Raw genomic sequence first — 28,000 nt, 5'->3', positions numbered from 1 at the left:
GGATTTAAAACAGGAGTTTTTGTTTGTTTGTTTGTTTTTAATCTCAACTGTCTGGTTCTTGAATGTGAACTTTCTAGATGACAACACTTTGTCATAATGTCGAAAGGCTGACCATGCTGTGCCCCCTGGCACTTCAGAATGTGACGTTCCTTAGAGTCTTTAGCGAAGATGAGTTCAAATGAGAATGAGTGCCAACCCAAACATCCTGTGTCCTGGCAGGAGGGGCATTTGGAGAAGAGACTCATAGAAGATACCATGAGCATGAAGACAGCCTCCAACGGAGCCAGATACCCTCTGCAGAACCAACCCTGACAAGACCTTGATTTGGGACCCCTGATTTAAGCTGCCCAGACTAAGTCTGTGACACTCTGTACACAGCCTGGGAGACTGGCACATGTGCAGTACTCTCCCCAGGAACCCTGTGGCAGTCTGTGCCCAGCCTCACTGCGCATGCTCAGCTCTCTTGAGGTGTGTGTGTGTGTGTGTGTGTGGAAGAGGGAAACGTAAGCTGCCTAGTTCTCACTGTACTGGTGACAATCCAGGCAACCATGCCCGAGTGCCGTCCCCTCTGAGCACTCTTCCACTGAAGCCAAATGGCCTTTTCTTAGCAGCTAATATATTTAATTTTAGAATCCATGTGGGTCAGTTCAGCTTAGACCACAGGCCAGGCTCTCCCTAAATGAGATCTGTGAATATTCACTCTAGACAGACAAAGACTGGCCTTTTAGTGTCCTTGAGATCAGGAGCAGGAGATTAAGGTGCCTTCATGGTGCCCTCTGCAGCTGGCTCTGTGCATATGTGGTATGCATGACGCCCACCTGGAACCTAGATGGCTCTGCTAAGGAGGAAGAGCAACTGGCTGACTGAACCTGAGCCAAGAAAGCCGGAGGCATGGCTGAGGAAAGCCTCTACAGTGGCTCTGTGCAGACATGGGGCCTGGTACAGCAGAGGCAAAGGGCCAGACTTGCAGCAGTGATCAGAGCCGCTGAGCAGGTAAGGAGGGTACACCCTGGGAAGCAGGCAGCCTGCGATGGTTTTACCCCAGAGGGTCCTACCAGGCATCCTGGCCACCCAGCATCCTCAGCAAGCCTGAGCAAAGGGACAGTACAGTTAATGGGCCCCCCACCTCGGATCCCTGTGGTCACCTCCCCAGAGGTCTTTGCTGAGGGCTCCCCCTAGCCGGCTGTTAGGTTCCTTGTGCTGGTTTGGAATGCTGGGTGCTGCCACTCCAGCAGCCTGAGGTTCTGTGTCTGCACTGGTTGCTGGTGAGGCCACAAGGGGGACTGAGGCAGTAGGCACTGAAGGGGAGGGGGAATTCTGGTGGCATCCGATGTGTTCCAGAAGGGGGTGTGCAGTCAGCACAGTGTGGCCTCCAGGTGCTGAGGAGATCTGCTGGGATGAGCTACCCGTGGGCCTGGAAGATTCTCCCAAGGAACCGTCTGGAGGCAGCTGAGGCACCAAACTGCCCTTTCCTCTAGAGAGTCCTGGGCGATCCCCAGCCTTGCAGCCTTCTGCCTGGGCCCGCAGGATCTTTGGTCTGGGCCTGCTGGGGCCCTTCTGCCTCCAGTAGGGTAGGTGTCTGTGGTCCAGTCTGTTGGCCCAGCGAGGTCTCTGGGGGAGGGTCAACCGCCAGGAAGCCTGGCCTTTTGGTCCAAGGCTCTGTGGGCGCCTTCTCAGCCGGTCCATCTGGGTCCTCATGGTGGCCACTTCCTGAGTCAGGCCTGCCAAGGCTGATGCAAGCTGATCCAGCTTGTCCGTGAGGGCAGTACCAAGGCTGTGTAGCTCCTGCTGCAGGAATCTGCCACAGGGGCATGGTGTCTGGAAAGACGTGGGTGGCCACTTTGACAAGACAGTTGTGGGAAGGGGAGACTTGCTAGGTGGCTCCGGAGGGTCCCCAGAGAGCAGCTTCCCTTGAGTCCTGGCTGAAACCAGAGAAATGATGGGTAAGAGTACTTAGGTTGTAAGGGCCTTCTCTCTGGCCCCAGAGACCTCTGTAGTGTATTCAGTATCCTGCCCCCATAAGGCCTGGCTTTCAGAGAATTTTAATCTTAGGTTCCTCCCCTCTGACCCCCCCAAAACATCTAATTAACTCTTCAGTCCCACATCCCTTGGAGTGGGTCTCACCCAGGCAACGTGGTGCTGGTCAAGGTCCCTGCCATTCTTCACCCACTCACCAGAATGGAAGAGGGGGCTGCTGTTTACTAAAGCCCAGGCAAGGCCCTGCCCTTGTCTTTTCAGTACCTTTAGGGCTGCAGACAGGGAAGGACAGGTGATGGCCCAAGTGGCCCAAGGACCCACACACCCTGTCTCACTAAGTTCTTGAATTAGAGCAAGGATCTGAAATTGAGGCAGGAGGATCACACGTTCCAAGTGGCCTAGGTTACTTGTCTCCCACAAGACTTTTGAAACCTTATCTCAAGCGAAGACTAACAACTAAACATCACAAAACAAAGTAAGAATGTGGCCTGATGCTTCATCTGAGGGAGGGCAGCCAGGGCTCTTAACAAAACCCTGTACTCTCAGAGGAGTCAAAGTTCACAGGCAAAGAAGGTGCCCAGCACATGCGCGCACGCACACGCACATGCAAGCCAGCAAGGGCGTCGGCACAGACCCCTGCGTCCTGCAAACCTGTGGTGCCTTCCGAGCACGGCTCCGGGTACAGATGCGTCACCCTGCCTGTTGTCACTGTGGGTCCCTGAACAAGGCGATGGGAAGCCCATGCTTTGTGCAGGACCCCAGCCAGGCCACTCAACAGTGTTGAGGTTCAGTTCCCTCAAACCCGAACTTGGACTCCAGATGCTTCTCAATGCCTCTAAAAGAGGGCCTGTGGGCTTTTATGAAAACCCTGAAGTAAAGTGAACCACGTACCTGAGTGGCTTCAGTATAAGATTTTCCTACCCATAACCCAAGTGATGAACTTGGAGCATGCTTACTTCCTTAGGCTGGGGCCTGGGTTCTGATTTTCCCAGAGGCCACTAAAGCACAGCAAATGCTGGAGAAGCCACCAGCTCACCTGTGGCACTGGGTTGCCCATGTCCAGGCTCCAGGTCACTGGTGTCTTCAGCACCCTTGGGCTCAGGCCTTTCTTCCAGCTGAGAGGCAGGCCACGGGCACCCGGTTACCTCTGTAGAAAGAGCATCAGCACTTGGGACAAGGACAGTTCTGGCAGTGCCACTTCACATGGGGCTGTCCTCATGGAGCCACACCCCCACTCCCACCCTCCCCCCAATGACAGCGATTAAATCAGGTGCAAGACGCTGGGGAGTCTAACGCTGGTGGTGGGCTGGCCTGCTGGGGCATGTGGGAACCCCTCTGCCATTTCCTGTAAATCCTCAGCGACTTGTAAGGAAATGTGAGTGTGGCTCATCCTGAGTCCTACATAGGTGGTAGCCAAGGCCTGGGAGCAGCAGCTCCGAAGACGATTGCCTGGCCCCTACCTCCTCTTTCTCCTCCTCCTTTTACTTCAGCGCTGCTGACAGGGCCAGGCTGGCATGTGTGCTCTGCAGCTCCTTCTCTTCTGGGTGACTGGGTCTTGACTCCTGTCCCTTCTGCTCTTCCTGTTAGGAACAAAGTCTGGGTCACAGCTCAGGTGGAGAGTAAAGTGGCTTGTAACACCCGGTGTCATTTCTAGACTTCTGGGCAATTCCAAGAAGTTCTGTTCTCACTGTGTATGATCAGACCCAGCCTCACGCATGTTAGACATGTACTTTACCACTGAAAAAGATCACTGTTGGTATTTTCTTTGTTAATTGCCAAGTTTTAAAAATGTTACTGGATACTAACTATATGGTGTATATATGTGTATGCACACATATATATATATATATATATATATATATATATATATATGCGCATGTATGCATGTATTAATGAGCATATATGCAGATAGTATGTACATATCATTCAGTGGTTTACCCAGATTTCCTTACAGAACACAGCCCTGGGCTCAGCTTCCCTCACAGGATCTAAAGTACAACAAATTATGGGGATGTTTTAATGAGAGCCAACAGAATGACAACCAAACCCAGAGAATGAAGTCTGGACCTTTGGACCATGGGGACATGTTGCTGTCATCCGGAGACTCCAGACTTACCTGTACTGAGGCTGCTGCAGTCCCTGGACTCTGTTCTGTCAGGGTCTTCAGCAAGACAGCTATTGTTGTTGATCCCTGGGAATGTTCCAGGGACAGGGCACAGAGGGACAGGACCCTTGCCGGAGGGGAGGTGGTCTTTCTCTGTGTCGTAAGTAAGCTAGCATCAGAGTACTGACCAGCACCTCAGAGAGCAGCTCACTGCCACCACCCACCCCCATGCCAGCAGACTCACTCTGGAGGGGTGGCTGCCAGAATGTAGGATCTGGCCTTAGGTCTTCTCCATCAGAGCTGCTGAAGCTGGAGCTGGAGCAGGGGCTGGGACTGGGGTCAGGACCAGTCACACAGGTGAAACGCAGGGGTCTCACGGGCAAGATCCCCCTCAGAGAGCTCTCCAGGCAGTGTAGAGGGGAGGGCATGGTGGCTGTCTCTAAACAAAGGAGAAAAGAGTTCACTGCCCAGTTCCTGACAGCACAGTTTTGGTGGCCAGGCACTTAGGATGCATCTTTTCCCCACTCAGCCACAGCCCACTTGGGCTCTGGTGGACCCCGAACAATTTACTTTCTGGTCATAGGTAGAGAGAAACAAACCCAGAGGCTAGCATGTCCCCAGACAAGTGAGCTGGGGAACTTTCCAAAGTTCCAAGCTCCTAGAAGCTACTCCTGGTCAGGTTCCAGTTAGGTCCTGAGTCTTGCATGCGAGGCAGCCCTTCCCATTGGGTAGACTGCAACCTACAACTTAGCAGACCCTCTACCCAGCACTATGCAAGAGTTTAGTGAGGACCACTGGTGAGCGAAGTCATCCTTCCACCCCCTGGAGACGAGAATGGTCCTGCTGGAGCTGCCTGTAGTCAACAGTGTGTACAGGGTACCCTTCAATGCCAGCAGCGTCTCCACTTCAGACACCCCAAGGAAAGCAAACATCCTGTTCTTTCTTAGTCCACTCTGTTGGGTCCACGTCTATATTCCGTGCAAGGGCAGGAAAGTAGGGAAGGAACAGAAAAACAGAGGAGGGAAGGCTATCACCTTGGCAAAAACTAACTAGAGGGAAACTCTGGTGTAAACACAGAAGGCGGCTCACCATCTTTCGGCCATTGCCACGGTCCTGGCCTGGCAGTCACTTGGTGGCAGGTGGGGGCGCAGGTCTGTGGACTGCCTAGACGGAGACTCCTGCTGGGCACTTCTCCCCGACCCTGTCCAAGGTGGGGTGGCTCACAGGCCTCGCCCCTCGGTCCTGTTTTAATGAGAAGAGTTCTGACAGTCCTACGGGACCTCATACTACCACAGAATGGCTTTTAGCACACAAGTTTCAGGTCACTACAGCAGCCCAAACCCCTGGGGCCTCTCTACTCCCAACCCACACTACACGGGATCCCAGGAGGTGAACAACTCAGTGTCCAGACAAGGGACGACACAGTCACAACAGAGACGCCGGTCAGCAAAGCTCTGGCTCAGCGGAGCAGCAGACAGGGGTGCTGGGCCTCCACGTCCTGGACTCTGACTGTGAGTCTGCACGAGTCGGGGAGAGACTAGGCTAGCTGACTTTCTGCCCCCAGCCTCTGCCCAGGCCTGCCTCCAGAGCCTCCTCTCAGCTCAGCTGAGATCTGGCCCGAGGGCCACTACCCTGCTGCCAAAGCCACTGTGCAGGAGGGATTGCTCTTCCCCCAACTATCTACAAATGCCATTTGTTACCTTCTGTGTCCGCAGTCCAGTTCCTGGGCTCTGTTCTCTTCAACCCCCTGTCTGCAGCCAAGGAGCAAGGCCAGGCAGCCTGTGGCCTGGGAATAGGGATCTCTCTTAGACAGTTCTCCAGGCCTTGCAGTGGAGAGTGTCCTGGTAGATATCCTGTAGTCAAACATGAACAGTCTTGGATGGGTAGCCAGTGCTCTGTGAATCCGGGGAGCCATTTCTTCTGCCCTGATTAGGGCAGAGGAAGGAGGCACAGAATACAGGATGTGTCCAGGTAGCTCAGGGCCCCAGATGAAGACATGGCTCCAAGCACTTGTCAGCCTTGGCCTGGGGTAGCCCTGCTCAGGCTGCCCTGGAAGAAGCCTACATAGAAGTCTGCCTTGGGGGCTGGAATGAGATAGTCTAGTCACAGGCGTCTAGCACAAGAGCCGTCACCATGTCAGGGAGTGATGCTGCTGCCTGCTTAGTGCGCAGGACACCCTAACAATCAATTGTGTCTTCTTTTACCCCTCCAAGGAGGGCAATGATGCAGGCCTTCTTGCCTCTCAGTATCACATCTGGGCACAGGAGGTCTAATTCTCGATAGGTTTCAGATACATTTCAATGCTAGTACTCCTACTGATAGAGTCTTGTGCAAATAACAGGAACTAGACGATGTGAAATTCTAGAGGGATAAGGTAGGCAAACAGTACTAGTCATGAGGCCACGAGGCACCTGTTGTCTACTCTGGAAGCAGGCAGAGATTATAAGAGACGACCACGTGGGTTTGGTATAGCATAGCATAGCATATCACAGAAGTACAAACCACATCAGCAAAGGTGCTTGGCACCAAGCACACTTGAGTTTGAGCTCCAGAACACATACGGTGTTGGAAAATTGAGAACTGACTCTTGCAAGTTGTCCTCTGACCACATGTATGCCATGGTACACATGGGAGGGCAATGAAAACTGAGGGGCATTTGAGTTCCTCAGTAGGATTCAGGAAAGAGAAAGCAGGCTCCATAATGAAAGCAGTCTCCCAAATGCTACAAGAGTAACTCCAACTTGCAGCAAAATGTCACTTAGCTCTTCTATGTGCCAGACAAGAAAGAGCAAAGTAAGCCATCCTGCTCACAATTAGGCAGTGTTTGGCAAGACTGACAGAATCTCAGATCAGGGCAAGAGCAGAGTACACATGAATGTGCGACTTGCCCAGCGTCTGGCTCTGTCTGTGCCTCCTGTTGTCTGGGCCTGTATTCAGCTCTGCTGCTTTAACAATGGGCAACAGCACTCCAAGCCCAGCTCTACACTGACTCTGCTGTACACTGAGAGCCATATAAATCAGGAGCTTGGTGGGTGTGGGCTTGGGGACTCTGAGAAAATCACTGCTGACAGGCATCCATGGTACCTGAAGAACATCAGATAAACTCGTTTAACTCATCAGGGTAAACTAGAATGAGTCACTCTGGGCTGCTGGTGCCACGCCACTGAGGCAGATGTCAATTTATGTTGCCAGGCCTTTAACAATGGATGTGGCCAGGGCACAGTTGGGCAGATGCACTGGGTATCCACCCACAGGACAAGACAGACATGATGGTTCCAAGAGAAAAGTCAAAGGGGGATGCTGAGAGAGCTCCAGAAGACCCCAAAATCCCCAAGAGTGACTTCCTTTGGCAGGGCCCAGGGAGGCACAGATTAATGAGTATAGTTCTGCAGGTGGTTTTCTAAGATCTGCACTGTCCCCTCAGCTGGAGGTCATTTAGTACTATAGACACTTCTTTTTGTCTGCGACAGGGAAGGGTTTAGTGTAAGGGAGATTAAGGACACATTGCCAGCCATTGTCCTATCCTTTCTGAGCCAAGCTACTACAACAGACCCCTCTCACTTCCCAAGACAAGTCCTGGGTGTGTTTCTGCTTTGGTATACCCAGTTCTTCTTCTGGCACTGAGGCAGAGATCATAGTGGACAAGGACCAATGTATTCCTTCCCAGAGGACTCCAACCTCAGGCTGGACCAGCTCACCTTTCCCAAGCCGTTGCCCCTGACTGCTCCTGGGGCTCCTGAAATCCAGATCCCCATCACTGCTGCTGGCTGAGGAGAAGCTGGTAGGGGTACCCTGGGAGCCAGAGGACTGAATCCCAGGTCCCTCTCTCATGCAGCCCCGCAAGCTCAGAGGCAGAAGTGGCTCTCTCGAAGCATCTGCAGAGAGAAGTATAATTGGGTCAAGGCAGAGCATGCTGGAGAAGTCCTTGAGCCTTAGAGTATATGGCACCAGAAGACCCAGCCCAGGGAGCCCCTTCCCCTTCCAGGGTTTCTTTCCCAAGGCACTGATGAAAAGTCTACCCCCGCTCCCCCATACGGTCTTGGGAATAAGAAGACCTCAGAGCAGGGAAGTGGGTGGGGAGAATGTGGCCCTCACCAAACCTGGATAGCTATTTGGGGGAAGGCATGAAGCAGGGGTTAGGAAAGAAGGGCACATGCTTGAGGAGGAGGAGGCCCAGAGAGGATGAGCAGATGGTCCCTCAGCACCTTCCCACTGTATGCACAGGAATAGCTGTCAGCCTGGGCCCCAGTACCTGCACTCTGAGATCCTTGTGGCTGTAGCTCAAGTCTCTGAGAGCCAGCATCTCCTGGCTGGGGACTTCTGGACCATGAGGTGGCTAGCGGCTGAAGAGGTGATGACCCACCTGGAGGAATGCCCTTCAGACAGGCCTCCAGAGCTTCTAGGGGTGAGCTTGAGGCCCTGCCGGCTGGACAAGAGAGGCCACCTTGTCATCTCCTCTTGCTGGGCTCTGGCCTGCTTGTCAGACCCCAGCTTGGCCTTTGGCTGGCTGGGTGGCCCACAGCCTGACTTCTACAGCAGGCTCCAGTGATCTGCTAAGCAGGAGATCCTCCAATGAGGAACTTTGAATGCGTTTTCTGCTTCTACAGAAGGAATGAAGCTGTCCCCAGCTCTGAGAAGGGTGGAATAGCCACATGCATGCCATGGCCAGCTTCCACAGCCACAACCTCACTGCAAAAAGAAGGTCCTGAAACCAGAGGGTGCATGAGCATGGGCCTGGACTGAGAACATGAATTAAGATGGAACAGCTTGGGAGGAGAGGCAGGGGAAAGGCTCCTTGGCCAAAAGAGAAGCAGGTACTTCCCTGTGGGCTTTGGAGCCCAGAACTTACCAAGAGTCATGGGGCCCCAGCGGGGCACACGGACCTCTCTGCTATCTCCAGTGAAATAGGGACCGTGGCCTTGCCTGCTAAGCTGGCAAGATGCTGGCACTGGGGGACTCTGGACCCAGCCATCTTCTACCTTCACCACGGCAAGCATACTTCCAGCTCCTTGACTACGGCGGAGAGGAGGAGTCTGGGGGCATCTCATCCCTGTGGGAAAGGTGAGTGCTGGGAAGCCCTGGTTGCAGGCTTAGACTCAACCTAAGTCCTAAGAGCTCCACTTTATAGGGTTCGGAGGGACTTCCAAGGTCCCTCTGCCTACATAGCAGTCACTAGCTCTGGGTATGATCACCTCTCAATGCCAAGCACAGATCCAAGTAACATCTCTACCACCTTTGGGGTGCTCAGGAGTTTTCTAAGGGATGTTAAAGTGAACCCCTCATGCTTTAAAGGTCAGCAACAAATCAGACCTTGCTCCTCATGCTTCAGGCCTGTTCAGCCCCACCCTCTCAAGGCCGTGCTCTCGGGAACACAAGCTTATTGATGAGCTGACAAATATCCCTGGTGCAAACATGCGTGCTGGGAAACCCATCCTCCAGCCATACCCGCTGCCTGAACACAGGACGGCAGCAATCCCCAGTCACAATTACGGTCTACTGTGCTACACCTCCTGCCTTCTGTTCCATTTCCGTCTCCCACCCCAATATCCTTTCTAGAAAGTTCTTCTAGCTCTTTTACCTCCTATAACAAGAGCCAGTTTGGAAAATTATGAAGCTGACTAAGGGTCTCCCACATGCTCTGCCCTTGTACAGAGTGATGAGGTCCAGCATGGGGTTGTCGGACCAACATGCTGACACAGGACATCAATTTTGTTGTGAAGGGTCACACACAGCTGTACTCAGAGCAGGGAAACCAAAGACATTACATCTAGCTCCCCACCACTAATCTAGCGAACGGCCTTTACCTCCAGAATTCCTTTTCCCTGGATCTTCCTGCAGCTGCAGGTCCCCTGCTCCTGAGGGGCTGGGACGCCTGTCTGGGGCTTCTGGGATCTCCTTCAGACAGTTCAGCAGGCCCTGAAGGGGACAATCCCCGGATATTGCCTCTGTCTTCACTAAGGGAAAAGACATATGTTTCACTTAAGTTCAGCGACCTCAGTCTTCTGACAGACAGACAAGGACTGTCCTGGGGTGCAGTTTGAGCAGCACAGGGTCAGAAACCAGGACCTGTAAACCTTCCAGGTGGGCAGCACCTACGCACAGCTATCACTCGGGGTGCAAATTGAAGAGGGTGGGCTGGCAATTTCTGAGTTCTGAGTACAACTTAGCTTCAAGGTTGACATATACATGGAATGTTCATACCCATGAGAGGAATTCTGTAGTTAAGTTCACCCAACCCAGAGGATGGAGCAGCTATCCTCTACAGACGCAAGATCAAAGATCAAAGGCCGCCTTTTGAGGGGCAACCTCAGGCAGACTTCAGTGTCCACTGACACCTCATTCATGTCAACAGAAAGTGACATTTTAGCCCTAAAGTACTCAGAGTCCCACATTAGAAGGAGCAGAGAGAGAGGGGGCTGGAGAGATGGCTCAGGGGTTAAGAGCACTGCCTGCTCTTCCAGAGGTCCTGAGTTCAATTCCCAGCAGTCACATGGTGGCTCACAACCGTCCGTAATGAGATCTGGTGCCCTCTTCTGGCCTGCAAGCATACATGCAGACAGAACACTATATACATAATGAATAAATAAATCTTTAAAAAAAAAAAAAAAAAAAAAAGACCAGTGAGGAGAACAGGACAAAGTCTGCTGCTGCTATCCTTGAAAGCCACTGGGCTTCAGACAGCTGACCCTAGGGACACAGGAGCACCCAAAGTGGTCATCTCACGGGAGATGGCATGGAACACAGCAAGAGCTATGAACGTTGATTTGAACTTTCCAGGGACTGTGGAGACTTTGGCCTGAGCAGGCCAGGTGCCCAGGGACTCACCCGGGCAGGGCAGGCTCCCTGGCTCCACCTCAGCTCTGCTCTGCTTCAGCACACTCAGGCCAGGCAGAGAAGCTGGCAAGTCTGCGGCTGTCCCACGGTGCTGGGGCCCAGGCACAAGGATCTCCTTCAGACAGTTGATGAGGCCTTGCAAGGGACTGTTCTCAGGACAGGTTCCTACGCACATACAAGGCAGCTAAGTCAGTGTAGTCCCGACAGGCAGCACGAGACCCTCAGCTATCCCCACCATCTCTGGGCAGCTGAGCATCACCCATACATACACACAAAGCTTATCTTACAGCTGTGGTTCTCAACCTGTGGGCCATGACCCCTTCAGGGGGCACATATTGGATATTTACATTATGATTTATAATAGCAAAATTATAGTTATGAAGTAGCAATGAAATAACTTCATGGCTGGGGGTCACCATAACATGAGGAACTAACTGTATTAAAGGGTCACAGCACTAGGAAGGTTGAGAACCGCTGTCTTACAGGGTTGTCATGAAGTTCAGATGACAGTGACATGATTTTCTCTGACCCTACTCAGCTCTGGACTGCTCGACCCCAGGAGAGCCAGCCTTTCACCTGTTCCTATGCTGCCTCTATCTTGTCTTAGGTGGCTCTTGCTCTGGTCCAGGCTTCGAGTGGAATGAATGGAAGTCTCTCCTGAGGCTCCTAAACCTTCCTTCTCTATGGAGAGTGGTTTATCAGTAGCTCCTACTGCAAAACACAAAGAAAGCCATGTTAGGGGGAACTTAGACTCTGGGATCACCCCAGGTCTGCTCCCCAAGAGGACAGACCACTCTAACTCTCCAGCCCTCTGAGAGCCACCCAAACCCTAAAAATTAGCCTCGTGCTGGGGCTATCTTTGGAGGACTTGTTCCAGGAGGGCTGGAGGCTATACCCTGTTTCCTTCTGGTTTAGCTGTAAATACCAGGACTCGTTCATGCTGAATGTTTCCAGACCCTTTCCCTGACCCCAGTCTCTGAATCTGGCCCAGCTAATGAAGCCGACAGCCACAACACAGGTCAGGCTTGTACTCATGCTTTTTCTTCCTTTTTAGTGTGTGTGTGTGTGGTTGTTGTTGGTTTTTTTTGACTGCTTCGTTTTGTTTTCCCTGAGAGACAGGGTTTTTCTCTGTGTAGCCCACCACTTCCTGGAAGTACTCATACTTCTTATGTGGGCTTGTAAGACAGATGGCACATGGAACCATAGGCTAATTGGAGTACATTTTTGGGGAGTGTCCATTTTAATCTTTATTTCTTTAAATATTCTAAGTTAAAACACCAAACAGGGCTGGAGAGATGGCTCAGCCATTAAAGGCTAGGCTCACAACAAAAAATAAAAAACCAACACATTCAGACAAGTACAGTTTCGAAGTATTGTAGAAGATCAACTGAGACCGCAGAGGACTTTAGAGGCCGGCACTGCCTCCCTGCTGCCAGCCCTGCCGAGGCAGCTGAGAATCAAAGCAGAGCACAGAGGTGAGTGATCTGCCTGGCTTGCACATGAGGAACTTTCCAGAGCTCTGTGTGTGTGTGTGTGTCCAGTCCTCAGTGATGAACACAGGGACAGGCCATCTGGAACTGAGCATCAAATCACCTGTCTGCAGACCAGAGGCCAAGTGTGTTCTCATTATTCAGAGATCTTTGTTTCCAGTCACCTACAGAGGAAGCTGAGCCAGAGAAAGTGAAGAGGGTATGGGCTCTAAGACCGAGTCTAGGGTAGGCCTTGACAACGCTGGGTGTCCCTGTGCACATTGGGTCAGACTCACTGGTAGGCAGGGGGCTTTCTTGGGCCCAGTCTCCAGGAGGGCCACTGGAAGATGAGCTGCCTGTGGGTGTGGTGGCCAGGCTGGGGTGGCTTGCAGGGCTCTCCGGAAGAGAACGAAGCAGGCCTCGGGGAGGGTAAGTTTCCACAGCCCCAGCTACTGTTGGGAGATGGAGAAGACGCCAGCTGGTAAGCTGTCCTCACATTGCCACAGTCAGTGCTTTCCCTGTCCTAGGCCACTAACAACAGCCAGGAGCCAGTGGCCTACTCGGTGTCATTGCTGAGCTCTGAAACTTGAAGATTTATGTCTCAGCCATGTCCCGATAAAGCAGAGCGGCGAGTACAAAGCCACATCCCGCCCAGTCAGTGCCACTCTATACCTCCGCTCCCTTCCTCTGTCCCCCAACACTAACTGCAGAGGGCTGCAGCAGGTAGGGGACATGCTCTAGGGGGACCAGGTGGAGAGGGGAAAGAACAGACAGCTTGCGAGGCAGAAAGAGAAAGGCTGGCAGCAGGACCTAGGACCCACTGGCTATCTGGACAAAACTCAGCTTCTCTCCTGTTCCCCATCTGCTTAACAGGGACAAACACACTGCTCACCACCATGCAAAGTACAAGGCAGCAGGGGGGATCACCAGGTGGCTGGACACAGAAACACCGAGAGAAGGCATGAACTGTTCCCACCCCCACTAGGTCCCAAAAGCTCAGAGGATGAGCACAGAGAGAGAGGTCAAGAGCTGAGCCGGAAGGAACTACGCACAGCCCTGTGCACTGTACTGAGGTCACTCTTGCAGCTTGTGTGACTTACCCTCAGGGCTCGCTCGCTCCCCATCCAGACTGGTGCTCCCACTCTCAGAGTAGTCCTCAGTGCCCTTCACTTCTCCAAACAAGAACTCTGGAATCTCCTTCACCAGCTGCACTAAGGCGGTGAGGTGTAGGCTCTGCTGGGGCTGCCCTCCTGTGGAGAGGTGTGTGAGCCTGTGCTCGGTCACCTAGCTCTCCAGGGAACCCTCTCAATCACAGATGGAGCAGCCAAAGGGAGCACATGGCTCAGAGAATGGAGGGCTGAGCTCAGGAGGGTTCTACGCTGTTACCCAGCAGTTCCTCTTGTCTCCTTTCCACTGAGAGCAACATTGAAGGGTCCTGCGGCTCCATCTGGCCATCTCCCTTCCTCACTTACTCCGGGCCCCATATGCCACCTCTACTGTCTAAACAGCAGGCTTCTCTGGTAGGGGTGAGTGGGGCCCAAGGCAGAGGTTCTCCCCATGTGACCTCAGGTTTTATTCTGAGCATTTCTCCATGGACTGGACTACATGCAAGGAGCCTCCCCCAGAGGAAGAGCGGCAAGCCTCAAGGAGGCCTGGACTGAATTAGCTGAAGTCAGTGTCACTTGAGGGGCAGAACCCAGGGGCTGAAACCATGACTAGGAGGAGGTGCTCCAAGTCCACTGGGAGGGCCTACCCTGGGCACCACGCTCCAGTGGGGGTTCCTGTCCCTTATCATGGTGGCCCTCTCCTGCGGTGGCTCCTCCAGGCTCTGTGGGTGACAGGAAAGCAGAGAGAGGAAGCAGCTCAGAGGTCCCTGGGGAAAGAAGGAGCAGTTACTCTGGGAACAGAGTGGCTTGTACCCTCCCGCAGTCATGTGATAGCCCAGATGCCTGTTTATCTACGTAAGGCTTTCCATTCATGTTTGTGTGGTCACCAAATCCAAAAGACCAGACACCCCTAAAGCTTTGCACACCCCCACTCTGGCTCACAGAAATGAGCAAAGGAAAGTGAGGCCCTGGGCAGCCTCAGGCTCTGAGCACTCCCCTGAAACTACTCAATTCACAGATGAGGAGGCCAAGGCCTGGAGGAGCCTGGGGTCTCACGGAGACTCCAGACCCTGGGCACAGACCCTGGCCTCCTTTCCTGCCCCTCTTCTGTCCCTGCAACCCGCACTCTGGAGGCCTCAGGACCTCACCCACAGACACCAACGTCTCGTAGTTTTCCCGCATCACGTCTCTGTAGAACTCCCGCTGCCCCTCCTGCAGGAGCCGCCACTCCTCTTCAGAGAACCGCACGGCCAAGTCCTTGAAGCTGATGGGCACCTGTGGGCACAGTCTCCGGGGGGGTTGGCTGCATCCCGGCCAACATGGCCCACCCAAACTGTCCCTTAGCTCAGGGAGCCACATGCGTCTCCTGGTAAACACCAGGAGCGGGCAGTGCAGACATGGGCGGGATCTGGCCTGGGTGCAGCGGGTACTGGGACAGTGCCTGGGTGCCCAGGAAGGTGTGCCACCAGCACCATTTTGGAAACAAGGTCACCACAGGTGTAACTAGGAAAGACGAAACTCCGTCCCTTAGTACCCAGCCAGCCCTATCTGCTGTGTCGGTTACTAAGTGACTGTCTGAGAAGCTGGGACTCCAGCACCGGGGCACTGAGAGGGGGACATCAAGTTACTAAGAAAACCAGCCCGTTACCAAGGTCTACTACTCTTTCCCCAAATCCTTGGGGTCAGATGTATTTTGAATATTTGATTTTGAATGTTCTCATGTACATAATGAATTATTTTAGAGATGGCCCTCAGATCTAAACAAGAAATTCATTTATATGTTGTTCTTTATACACCTAGGCGAAGGTAACTTTTACAGGGTTTTTAGTGCGCCTGCATTCTGAATGTAAATGATCACAGGAGCTCAGGTGTGGACTTCTCTACACAGGGCATCACGGTGCTCCAAAGTTTTGCCTTTTGGAGCATTTTCCATCTCAGATTTCTAGACCGGAATTAATCAACCTGCATAGCAAAGAAAAATCCCACTTACTGCTCTTCAGCAGGGATGACATAATTTATATCAGAAATTAAACACCCCCAAACAGCAGGGGGAGGGCAGCAACAAAACCTCACAAAGCCCTGAAGGTCTGAAGGAGATCAACCCCCTTCCACCTGCCAGCCAGGCAGCAGGTGAGCCAGGTACTCCAGGCCTGACCTGTGCTCAGGGTCCCTGATCTACAGACTCCGATCTGGTCCAAGTTCCACTGCTGGGCAGAACTCACCTTCACTCTTCCTGTCCCACCTGCCTGCAAGGCTTCAACTCACCACAAACCCTAGTGCAGCTGTGGTCAGTTCCACTGTGAAAAGCTGTGACACTCATCACCAGGCGCATGCAGCAGAAGCATGCAGTGGGAGGTGATGGCCACGGAGTCCTTCTAGGGGCCCCATCTAGAGGCCTCATCTCACCATGCTCCCTACCCGCCCCCCCCCCCACTATTGCCACTTAGTATTGAAAGCCTGTAATATAGTCTTTAGGGACTCAAGAAACCCAGGAACCCCAGAGCTTTAGGAAACAGTTCTTTACATCCCCACTCCACATCTGTACCTGCTAGGCTCACCTCCTATCCCTTATGGCTTTGTAAGATGAACGCAACACCTCTTAGTTTTATTAAAAATCATCATTCAGTAGACTTTAAAACAGCCATGAAAACTGAGACAATGACAGACATCTGATAGGCATGAACTTAGGTTATGGCAGAAATTAACCATGCAAGTGGCACAAACAGAATGTAAATAGGGAAAGAATCCATCTAAGTTAGAAACAAGCATGATCTGTAAGAAGGAAATGTAAAGAAAATGGGGACACTTCTAATAAAGCAGAGGAGAGTCAACTGCCTATTTCATGCATTTAAGTCAGTGACTTTAGAAACTGTCTCCGCTACTAACTGGCAGCCTTACCACCCACTCCCTGCCATCTCTCTGCCGCCATTCCTGACAGCTGACAGCTACCACTGTGCATACACCAGGCTCATACTCCTAGAGCCCTGCCATTTTGAAGTAGTTAGGTTCCAGGAACACATATGGCTAGGGACCACATCTCCAGTGACTGTGGACAGCCCGAAGGCCAGAAGGATCAGAGTCAGTGTCCTTTGCCTCTTAGCCCACTGTGCATTCCCAACCATCTCCATGGCCTGCTGGGCAATTCAGCAGCCCCTTTTGCCAAGCTTAGCTTGTGGCTCTGGCCCACTATGGCCACTATCCCTCAGGAACACCTCAGATACTCCACAAACCTCTAGCAGGGAGCCATTTTGCATTTCTTATTGGCCTCCTAGGCATAAAATGTGGACAATTGCCCGGCGGTGGTGGCGCACGCCTTTAATCCCAGCACTTGGGAGGCAGAGGCAAGTGGATCTCTGTGAGTTCGAGGCCAGCCTTGGCTACAGAGTGAGATCCAGGAAAGGTGCAAAGTTACACAGAGAAACCCTGTCTCGAAAAATCAAAAAAAAAAAAAAAAAAAAAAAACCAAACAAATAAAATGTGGACAATCTTAGGTTCTGTACTAAGGCGCCAACGAGGCAGGTCTGCCACCACTGTCCTTCAAAATGCCTAGCACCAGGTAGACCCAGGCAGGCACCTGGGAATGTGCATCTCAAAAGGGTTTCTACCTAACCAATTACAGGTTAATTGGTTAACACAGTGACTAATCTGTGCAATACAACTTGTGCTGAACACACATCTCCTTTTGAAGTGTCTGCCACTAGGACAGGTGCCAGCAGAAGGTCTGAGTGACCTGTTCTCAACAACAATCCTGGGTGTAGCGTCTCTGGCAAGCTTCCCCCAGTGGGCATTCCACACGGGTCATTCACCATTATGCTGGGGGAGCTCAGTGCTTCTTGGTGACTACACTGGAGGCCTCCCGGAAGCTGCCCTCAAGTTTCCTCTAACCTGGTTCCATGCATCTTTGCTATCTGCTGAGTTTGTCAGATGTTTTCCCACACACAGCTGTGAGTCTACCTGCTGAGCCTGAATCCTCATGGGCATCTCTAAGTCTCAGATGCTCTTGGAGATGCCACCATAGGACCCCATTACACCTGGCCACCTTTCAATCCGTGCCCCACCCCCCATGTATTCAACCCATCACTTCCTAGTCTTGCCTTCGGCATCTCTGCTACAGCTGTGTCCTCTGGTCCTTTCTGGGGCTGCCCTCTTCCACCTCTCCCTCTGGTATCCTATCAGCCAATGCCTGGGAGCCATGGGGGTTGGCTGGTAGAGTGGGAAGAAGCTGCTGAGTCCTCATGTGTGAGCTACAGACCCCCAGGTCTGTGACAACAGGCTCAGGGTCCAAATGGGCATACACATGCCTCCTACAGACCAAATATACATGTTTTGCTTACACATTTTAATTACTGTTTAAACATGTTCAGATGCTGCTGTCCTTTAAAGGTCATGCAAATTATGGCATAGGAACGTCTACCACCCATCAGGGAAGTTTCACCATCAAGAAGGGGTCAGAGAGCCAAAAGAATGGAAGTTCCTGTTTATGATCCAACCTTCTCACTGTGACCGCTAAGGGAACAGGAATGATCAGTCATCGGAAAGGGTGACCAAGTCATGGCAACAGAGAGGCATGACCCAATGGGGCCTGCCACCTGAAAGCTGGAACCTGGTCAGCTGTTACAGACCCTGCCAGAGGGAAGGGTGCTCCCACAGAATAGCAGTCCAGCAAAAGGGAAGGACTCTTGTGGGTCCCTGGCCTTAGCCACATGACGTGTATACTCTGGCCTACACTGCAAAACTCTTCCTAAATAGCAGTGTGGCTCAGGCTGCCAGAGTGCCATGCTGCCAGCTGTCAAGCTTGTCCAGCACCTCTGTGCTTAGGAGACAGATCTCCATTAGCCCTTGGCTTCCCATGCAGGGTCCACTCTAGGCACAAGAGTGACTGGGCCATGCATAGATTACGACCACTATCTGGGGGAGTCGTTTTCTGATGAAAGGATGGGTTCAGCCTCTTCTTTCTCTGTTTACTCATGCTCTTCTGCCCCTCTGCCTTGCACGGTGGGATGACAGTGATATTGGCTGAAGCATCCTAGCCCCGCCCACACAAGCTCATGTTTTAAAGGCTTGTTCCCTGCCTGCTGAACTATTTTAGGTTATAGAAACTCTAGAGAGTGGACCCAGTGCGTCACTGGAGGTGGGTCCTTTGGGGGTGTAGTACTCCTGGCTCCTTCCTGTCACACCCCCTATCTCCCAATCATCAAGACTTGGAGAACACACGTTACTGCCGAGATGGTCTGCCCAACTACGTGGGTCAAATGACCATGACTGAACTCTCCGAAAGCATGAGCCAATCAACCCAGCCTCCATTAGGTGTTTCTGTAAGTGTTTGGTCTGAGCAACCAGCAAAGCAGCCAACCCACACACCAAGGCAACCACTGCCAGATGCTGCTTCCTTGCCAGACACTGGTCCCTTGATTTTGCATTTCTCAGCAGCCAGAACCATGAAAGAAAAAGAAAAAAAAAAAATCTGTTTTGTAGCTGTTGTTTGCTTTTTAAGAGAGGGTCTCATTATTTCAGCTCTGGCTGTCCTGGAACATATTGTGCAGGTCAGGCTGGCTTTAAACTTAGAGATTCGGCTGCCTCTGCCTCCCGAGTGCTGGGATTAAAGGCGTGCACCACTACCACCTGGCTCCATGTTAAGTATTTTAATATAGAAATACAAAGAAGACAGGTGGCCAGATATTCCATAGCTGTATCTTCATGCATTTTCAGTTTGTCAGCTCCATTTTTCACTGGTTTACTCTCTGTTTGTGTCTGTTTCTACTACTGTAACAGAACACCTGAGAGGAGGTGAGTTATAAAGACAATAGATTGATTTCTTACAGTTGCAGATTCTGGGAAGTCCAGAGTGAAGGGGCCATGCTGGTTGCAGGCCTCCTTGCTACATCATGTAATCCATGACAGTGTGATGAGGGACATCACATGGTGAACAAAGCAAGCAAGCAAGCAAGCCAGAAAAGCCTTTAAACAAGGCTACTCCCTCAATAGCCCATTAATAACAAGTCCAGTGACTTCCCCGCAAAGCATGAACAAGAAAGACACTGGGAATTAAGTTTCTAACAGGCAAAATGTGGAGGCTATTGTCAAACTCCAGCACTCTTGTTCACTTAGTGTTAAGTTGGTCCTCTTGAGAGCCATAACTATCTAAGGTGCCCTGAATGACAACATATTAGTTAGAAGACTTCAGCCCAACAGCTGACCCATCTGAGCCTTAGCAAACTCATCTGTAATAGTGAATCATGTCCTGGTTCATAGGGATAGTGTACAGACTAAATGAATACGTAAAATGTCTAGAATAAACACTGGAGTACATAAAGTGCTAGACTGGTCTGTCTAATATCCATTTACAGAGTGTGACTTGCCACCTCAGGCTCTTCTAAACATCACTCCTGACTTGGGTGGGGGGTGATGTGAGGCTCTTTATCTCAAGGCTAAATATATCTGGCTCCTTTAGGCCTTTGTGTGTGCTATTTTCCAGACCTCTCTCCATCCTAGCCTCAAAAGGAAATCTTTACTGACAATGTTTTTTATAAAATGTGAATGAGAACTTGCCGTGACTCCCAATGCTCCCTTCAGAGGTTTCCCAAACAGAAGAAGTGGAAGTGGGGATGTTGGTCAGATGGTAAGGTGTTTGCCTAGCATGTTCTGGGACTGACCCCCAGTGCTACCACAAGCCAGAAAGAGTGGCACACGCCTATAATTCCAGGTGGTTGTAGGAGGATCAAAAGTTCAAGGTCATATTCAGCCACATGAAACCCTGTCTCCAAAATAAGTAAATAGATAGATAAATAAAAATAAAAAGTGAAGAAAGAGTGAAAAGTGTGTGTGAGGGAGAGGGAGTGGGAAGAGGAGGGGAAGAGACAGAGGGCGTGGGGAGATTGACTCAGGAAGACAGCTACCACTGGCCTGCCATCTGGGCTCCTGCCCCCTTTCATCAGAAGAAAAGCTTCTGGAGCTAACTAGGACCACGGTGGATGACCAACCTCCTTCTCATGGCTGCCATGATGGACCTCCTAAAAACTACTTTTACGTGTCTGTCTCTGTAAGAAACTGCAGTTTCAGCACTCATAGGATGGGTCTGTGTATTGCAGTCTTTGTCAGCCTAGCCCCACTGCCCCACCATGGCCCAGGCTACCAGGTCAGATCCTGTACCATGCTACCACTCACTGTTCCCACCTGCAAACTGTGCACACACCCCTGTGATTCTTGGAGTCAAACTGAACACAATGATTGCAGGCCTTCCCTATGCCTTTCCATCAGACTGTGACCTTCTTGCATTCCCACAGACCATGCCTGACCATCATCCCCACGCAGCTACACAGTATGAGGCTACATCCTTCCTTCAACATCAGGTCTGAGAGATCCGCGGTCCAACTCCCTCTGGATTGAGAACGAGAAACCCAAATACGCAGTCTCTAGGATGGGGTCAGTGAGCATTTCTGTGGAAGAGTGTGCTTGGGTTGCCTGTCGGCTAAAGCTACAAAGGACACTCCAGGGCCAGGCAACATCCCATTTACCTTACTTACTGTTTCTCCCAAGATACTTGTGGGGTACTAGTGATATCTAGCCACACGCTGTTCTAAACACCCCAACACAGCTGCCTAAGTCTGGCCAAAGCTCATGGGCAACAAAATTGGACCTCTGACTCTGGGTGTCTACCCAGAAGGCAGTGCAGCAACTGCTCTGGCATCTTCACAGCCTACGACCCTGCCCAAACTGTGCCTAGGCCACAACAGCAGATAGGGCTCTTCTTCTCCAGCACTGGGATTGACACATTTTACCAGCATAACTTGGATCTGTTTTCTTTCTCCCCACTTTCTTGGCCCCATTCCCCGGGATTCCGTATTTAACAAAAGTAAATGTCAGATTTAGTTATCCCCTCAAGTCCCGCTCAGGCCTCGATCGTGCACACCCTCTCATGATATCTTGTACTGAAAAGCCCAAGGAATGAGCTCTCCAGGTAGAAAAAAAGCTCCAGGTCCGTGTTCCTGGGGGAAGGGGAGAGCCCTAGACTTCTGGCCAGGGAATCCTGGGCATCTGGCTGGTCTGGCTGGGCTCACCCAAGCTCAAAGTCGGCGGTGACGGCTCCTTTCAGGCCCGTCGCCCAGGGGGGCCGCGTTGCACCGAGAAGCCCGGTCAAGGCGTCCGTCGGTCCGCAACGGCTCGCCTTACCTGGAGCGCCATGGCGGAACTCAGCTTCGCGACTCCCCGGCCCACCCAGCTTCCGGCGCGGCTCCGGCAGGAGGCTGCACTGAGACCCTCGAGACCCTCGAGGACAGCGGCCCAGCTCCGCACGACAGGAGGCGGGGCCGGGGGCCGTGCCGTGCGGGGAGCCGCAGTGTTGGCTCGCCTGGGTCAGCCCCGCGCCTCGCATCGCGGGAGGGGGTGGTCCCGCTTCCGCCCGCAGCCCCCCGGCCTCACAGCGAGAACAACGCAGGCGCAGACTACACTTCCCAGAGGGCTCCGTGGCTGGGACGTGGCTCCAGGGGGGTGTGGCGGGGGCTCGCTTTATTGCTCCGCCCCTCGCACCTCCAGCTCTTCAGGTTCAGGGACCGCTTGGAGGCCGCCACGTCCTGTCAGGCTTGCGGCTGCGCATGCTCAGGTGCAAACAACCGTTCACCCAAACAACCATCCATGCACTTGTGCGATCCTTCTAGCCTCTGGCGCTTTGTGAGCGCGTCCTGGGCAGGTGCCAGGTGGGGATGCGTGGATAAGAAGCGACCGGTTTCTCTCATAGGCTGCAGTCACGCAAACCCAACCCTGAGTGGCTGAAGGGCCAGGGCACAAGGGGTTCATAGCCACACTGACCTGCGTCATTATATTTTGTGTGACTGTTGCTGGTTTCGCCTGCTGGTGGTGGCAGCCCCAGTAGTTCCTGACAAATAGTAGGCTTAAATACATGTGCGATGTATGGACTAAATGCGGGCCCCACCAACCCTGGATTGGTTTGCTCTGCTGTCTGTGAGGTGCAAGTGCAGGCCTCAGGCTGAGCATTGTGAGGCTCTTTTTCCTTCCTGCAGGAGCTCCCGCCCATTATATTGGAGAAACTCAAAACAGGAGAAGGTTGTGGAGCTTCAACTGCTCTTTGAAACAGGTGCTTGGAGCCACAGCAGAAGCAGAGGTCACCCTGCCCTGGACCCCGCTCCCCCAAATGCCTGCAGCCACCCCAGTGTAGTTCCTCTTTAGTCACTCTGGCCTACATGAGCTCCACTGGCTTTGTATCCCGACACGCCAGAACACAGGATGCGGCCTTGGATGGAACAAGGGAGCAGACACCACTAGCCATTACTGCTCAGCACAGCTGAAGGAATTTCCTCCTTCATACTCTAAGGACAGGACTGGAACATGGAAAAAGCAAACTGAAAAGTTCAGTCTCATCTCCAGTAGCATCTCAGGGTAAGTCCTAGGCCCAAAGCCAGGGAACCATGATCCCTAAGCCTTAAAATCCTCTCAAAATAAAACCTTTTAAAAAAGAAAGGTACGATTTCCAGCATGTAAAGTCCTCCTCCTGTCTGGGCTTAGTGCAGCATTTGTAGATTCTGGGCCATCTGTCACTAAGAACAGCCTAGCAATATCAAACTCGCTGAATGGCCACTTGTTAAAGTTACAGGAAAAACTGCTACCCACCCATTACCCTTTGGACTGTTCTTGCCTCTACTCTAGCCCTATATCTCTATGTTAAAAATTTTACTCCAGATGACAGGGGTTGTAGTCTGGGGTATGCTACCATGACAAACCGTGATTAATTCAGGGAGGCAAGAGAAGGCAAAGGTGTTTTTTATGGATAAAATGACCAAGGTTGCAGAGTTGTTTTGAAATGCTAGTTCTTGGCTATAAGGATCAATAAGGATCAATGGAGTGTTGTTACTCCAGTTCTGAACAGGCACTTGCTGAGTGGGTGTCCTTTGCAGAAGTACCTTTTCCCTACAAGGTTGCTGTGGCCTCTGAGTAAGGTTGTGGTCTTGGCCGTCTTTTGTGACCATTCTTGTTATCGGCAAATATATGTGGGGAAACCCCCACCCTCCTCATCGCCGTGACTTCTTGACTTCGTTCTGTCAGCAGTTTCTGACAGAATCATAAGTGATTCTGTCAGTTTCAAGTAAGTGGCTCTAGTTTGATCTCAACAATTCCGCATGAGCTCTGCATGTAGATAAGGGATGGAGTAGCAATGGAATGCGTTTGAAGCCTCAGTAATTCAAATCGGTTGTTCAGTAAATTGGTGTTCAGGGGCTTAGCTTTCTGCATATTTGGCATTTGGTTCCTGGCCATCCAACGAGTTGGCTTTTGGTGGACTAAGCCAGCTGTCTTGCTCACACGAAACAGCTAGCTTCAGTCAGTGGTAAACTGCTGTCCATTTCCCCATATGAAAAACGGCTGGAATTGAAAATAGTTTCTGATTTACATTATGATTTTCTTTTCCATCCATGAGGTCACCTAGAAAGACTTCTGAATTTCCCATGATGAGGTTCTTACAGAAGTTATGAGTTTTTTAATTTTGCCCTGTATTCAGAGACTGTGATGTTGACTGTAATGGGTGTATCCAAAATTTTGACATTGTAATAAAGTTCACCACACAATGGAGTTACAAAAAAATCTGCTAAGGTTTTAAGTAAGCTTATTATTTTGTGTTGAGTTGCATCCATAGCTATTGTGGGTCAGGGGCTGTACGTACCTGCTAGGATTTTCTGAGACTTATTTTGTGACCAGTAAAGCAAGAAACATTTAAATGTTTGGTATTTCCTTCAGAAGAGTGTTCATATTCTAATATGGATGGTAACGATCTAGTTAGAGATTAAACCAAGCATATTGATTGTGTTATTTATGCCTTTTATATATTGCCATCTATTTGTCTTTTGAACTATTGATTATTGAGCTGTGATAAAAATCTCAAGAATATGTGTTTCTATTTCTCCCTTTATGTATTTGGTGGCCTGTGCATAGAAATTTAGCATTATAGTATTTTCCCAGAGAACTGTTCATTTTAATTTTGAGAAGTAACACTATTTCCAACAATACATTTTGTCTATGATCTTTTTTATCTGATATTTTGATTGCTAGGTGTGCTGCTTTGAATGAGAATGACCCTCATATATTTGAATATGTGGTCCCCAGTTGGTGGACCATTTAGGAAGGATTAGAAGCTGTGACTTCGTTGGAGGAGGTCTGACACTGGGAGTGGGCCTTGAGGTTTCAAAAGACTCCCATCCATAGTCTGTCTCTCTGTTGTGGGATATTTGTACACTGTGTGAAGGTGTATTGCTGTGATTGGTGTAATTAAAAAGCTGAATAGGCAATAGCTAGGCAGGAGGTGTAAGTGGAATTTCCAGGGAGAGAAAGGAAGAAGAGGAGGAATCTAGGCATGCAGGAGATGCCAGGAGACACAGAGAGGAAATAGGAGGTGCAAGATGGAAGAGAGATAATACCACATGATAGAGTGTAGATTAATATAAATGGGTTAATTTAAGTTATAAGAGCTAGTTAGGAACAAGACCAAGCTATAGGCTGAGCTTTTATAATTAATAAAGCATCTTCTGTGTCATTATTTGGGAGCTGGCTGGAGGGACAGAAAAAGACTTGTTATATCTCTCTGCTTCAAGGTTGTGTGTGGATCAATAGTGAGTTCTGGGCTATTTCTTCACTTTGCCATCATGGACTTTAACCCTGTAAAAGGTTAGAGTAGTCAAATTAAATGTAAGCCAAATTAAATGTTTTCTGTTATAAGTTATCTTGGCCATGCTGTTTTACTGCAGCAATAGAAAAGTAGCTAAGACGCTGTATTTGTCTTTTCTTCATTCTCTGGATGACTCGGATAGGTCAAGTCCCTGGGGCTATGCAAGGATAGTTTGGTCCCCAGAACGCGCATGACAAAGCTGGGCGTGGTGGCATGTGCTGTGATGCCCGCTCTGGGAAGATGAAGGCAGACTGATCCCTGGGGCTCACTAACTAGCCAGCCTCGCCTGCTTGGTGAGTTCTAGGCCAGTAAGAGCAAAAAAGGGAATGACACCTGAGAAACAATGTCTGAGTTGTCCTATGGCCTTAATGTGTGTGTGTGTGTGTATATATATATATATATATATATATATATACATATACATATATATATATATACATATATGTATGTGTATATATAATATGTGTATATATATATATCCTTGCCCAATACACACACACACACACACACACACACACACACACACACACACACACACACACTTTATAAGGAAAAAAATTTAATTAAATTTGGTAAGTGAAATAAAAAGCTTGTGGTGGAGGAACTTGCAGTTCTGGGCCTGTGGTACTCAATGGCACAGTTTTAAATCACTCTGAAATTTCTCTGAGATTTTAGGAAACTGAGTATCCTAAGATTTAGGATTAGAATAAAGAATGAATTTGCAGCACTTGACCTTAGTAACTAAAAAAATAATAATGAGAATAATAGAATAGCAGGGGGCACTTGGATTTGAACCAGGGACCTCTTGATCTGCAGTCAAATGCTCTACCCCTGAGCTATACCCCCTGATGATGACTGAGGTCTTAGCAGTGCCTTATACCCATGTAACCATGCTCAACATGTCTATAAAATGTTGCTGTGGGTAGTCATTCAACTGTGGCTCCTAGAAGCCACCAAGCTTGCCTCACTACAAATTTACCTCTATGATATAAAACAAGCAATGGTTTCTTCTCCCAAATGTTTTCTTGATGCACCTGATTTCATAAAACTAACACTACTGGGTGTAAAGAGTTGGGTAGGCTGAGACACAACAATGGTGAGAGCCTCCAGCACACCACTATCTTTGAAAGACAGATCATCCAGACCAGAAAAAGGAAGAGAGGGCTCCAGCGGCACAGCATCAACCCCCATGCACATGGAGTTGCAGCACTTGTCATGCCAAATATTTCAGAAAGAAACGGCGTCTTACACTGCTGAAGAATAAAGCTATCTTTAAAATGGTGCCTTCTCTGAGTCTGTGATTCACCCACTCCAGACAAGTGGTTCCTCTCTTCATCTCACAAGCTGACAAGCTCTATTTCTGAACCAACCCAAACTGGGACACCAGATTACAGAAGAATCACATACCATTAAAACAGACGAGAAAGCCTTTGGAAAGAATGAATACATGTTCATGGTTTCAAAATGGTTTTGGTTGATTAGGACAAACATTTTACCTCTTTAATGTGCTCTGAGGAATCTCTCTGAACATAAAATAAATTCTACTAATGGTGGAGTGTTGAAAGTTTTCCACTGAAACTCAAAACAAGATAAAAATATTCATTGTAACTACATCTGATCTTTGATAAATGAGGGTCTTAGCTAGGGAGGAAGGAGTTTGATAAAAAAATAAACAAAATATATGGTTTTAAGGGGGAGAAGACTGGTTTTTTTGAAGATGAAATGATTACAGTATGGATGAGAAAGTTGCAGACCACCACATATATACGGCCAAATTAGTATATATCCTTTATTTTTGGCTGGCAATCAAGAGTGAGCTAGAGTCTCAGCCTCTTGGTGCCAAAGCTCAGTGGTGCAGCATTTTGAAAGGTAAAGCCCACAGTTACATCCATCTTAGAGCTGCAGTCAGAGTTACAGCAACATTTGTTTTGGCAGAACACAGCAGTTATTTCAGACACAACATGACAATTAATTTTGACTTATATCCTTTTCAGTTATTTTAGCTTATGTTTGTTTTATAAACATTATTTTAGCTAATACATCTGGACCATGATCAGGATCTTGGAAATCCCAAATGTGTTGCCAAGGCAGACTTGGATGTTAGGGGTGTAGAGAGCTGAAAAGTATCTAAGCAGACACAAAATGGAGTCAGGACGTGATAGTGTTACCTTAGTCATTTCAATATGATTGTATATGTAGAACTTAAAAAGATGCCAAAGGCACACCAGTTAGGATTATTAGCTGTTCAGCAATGTTTCTGGATTTAAAATTGAAATTATTAGATCAGTGATTATATTATTGCAGTGTACCAGCAAGAAACTGGAAAAGGGGGAAATTCCATTTAGAATAACATAAAATGTCAACCTTCTGTATTAGTTAATTTCCTTGTTGTTGTGAAAAACACTTGGCAAATACAACTCAAGGAAGGATGTATTTTGTCTCGCAGTTTTAAAAGGGATACTGTCGATCATGGTGAGGAAGGCTTGGTGGCAGAAGCATAAATGGCCGGTCAAGTTACTTCTGCAGTCAGGAAACAGATGGAGACGGATGCTGGTGCTCAGCTCCCTTTCTCCTTTTGATTTAGTCCAGGACTCCAGCCCGTGGGTTAGTGCACCCTGCCTTCAGGCTGGGTCTTCTCTCCCCAGTTTAAATCTTTCTGGAATCACCTCCATGAATACCCAGAGGTCTGTTTCCATGGTGATTTTAAATCCAGTCAAATTTATAAGATTAGCTGTCATTCCTCCTAACCAAAGATGAGCAAAAATTACACAAAAATTTCTGCAGTTGCAAAAGTCTGAGAAGAAATTGATGAAACAAATTCTGAGAGGACAGATGACTTGTG

General features: G+C 50.0%; 1 protein-coding gene and 1 non-coding gene across 13 annotated transcripts; both read right to left on the bottom strand.

Moving 5' to 3' along the window:
- Positions 1–16: 16 nt before the first annotated feature.
- On the bottom strand, positions 17–21,990 carry Krba1 (KRAB-A domain containing 1). 12 transcript variants are annotated; one of them, XM_052721171.1, is made up of 18 exons: positions 21,660–21,794; positions 14,639–14,765; positions 14,138–14,257; positions 13,485–13,634; positions 12,681–12,836; positions 11,492–11,626; positions 10,907–11,080; positions 9,886–10,035; positions 8,931–9,131; positions 8,334–8,507; positions 7,780–7,956; positions 5,782–6,006; positions 5,171–5,323; positions 4,326–4,520; positions 4,094–4,234; positions 3,438–3,557; positions 3,014–3,124; positions 17–1,922 (listed from the first exon to the last, which is right to left on the bottom strand). In XM_052721171.1, the coding sequence occupies exons 1-18, from the start codon at positions 21,669–21,671 to the stop codon at positions 1,111–1,113; spliced, it is 3,333 nt and encodes a 1,110-aa protein (XP_052577131.1). In that variant the 5' UTR covers positions 21,672–21,794; the 3' UTR covers positions 17–1,110. The 12 variants fall into 12 exon arrangements, with proteins under 12 accessions (XP_052577131.1, XP_052577134.1, XP_052577136.1 ...); XM_052721174.1 differs by having other exon boundaries at positions 14,639–14,778; positions 21,660–21,774; XM_052721176.1 differs by lacking the exon at positions 21,660–21,794 and adding an exon at positions 21,548–21,659.
- Positions 21,991–25,932: 3,942 nt separating this feature from the next.
- Trnac-gca (transfer RNA cysteine (anticodon GCA)) lies at positions 25,933–26,004 on the bottom strand. Its single transcript has one exon. It is a non-coding gene; the product is annotated as a tRNA-Cys (tRNA).
- Positions 26,005–28,000: the final 1,996 nt, after the last annotated feature.

The sequence above is a fragment of the Peromyscus californicus genome, unplaced genomic scaffold (genome assembly GCF_007827085.1).
Source record: "Peromyscus californicus insignis strain IS unplaced genomic scaffold, ASM782708v3 Scaffold_6__1_contigs__length_162567912, whole genome shotgun sequence".
NCBI classification, from domain to species: Eukaryota; Metazoa; Chordata; class Mammalia; order Rodentia; family Cricetidae; genus Peromyscus; species Peromyscus californicus.
This window is presented reverse-complemented; position numbering and strand designations above follow the sequence as displayed.

Coding starts and splice junctions, on each gene's coding strand:
- Krba1 (XM_052721166.1), bottom strand. CDS start 14,849: ATGTGGCTCCCTGAGCTAAGGGACAGTTTGGGTGGGCCATGTTGGCCG. Junction 11,081..11,491: donor TAGAGGCAGCATAGGAACAG/GTGAAAGGCTGG, acceptor GTATGTGCGTAG/GAACCTGTCCTGAGAACAGT. Junction 4,235..4,325: donor CTGGCAGCCACCCCTCCAGA/GTGAGTCTGCTG, acceptor CTTACGACACAG/AGAAAGACCACCTCCCCTCC.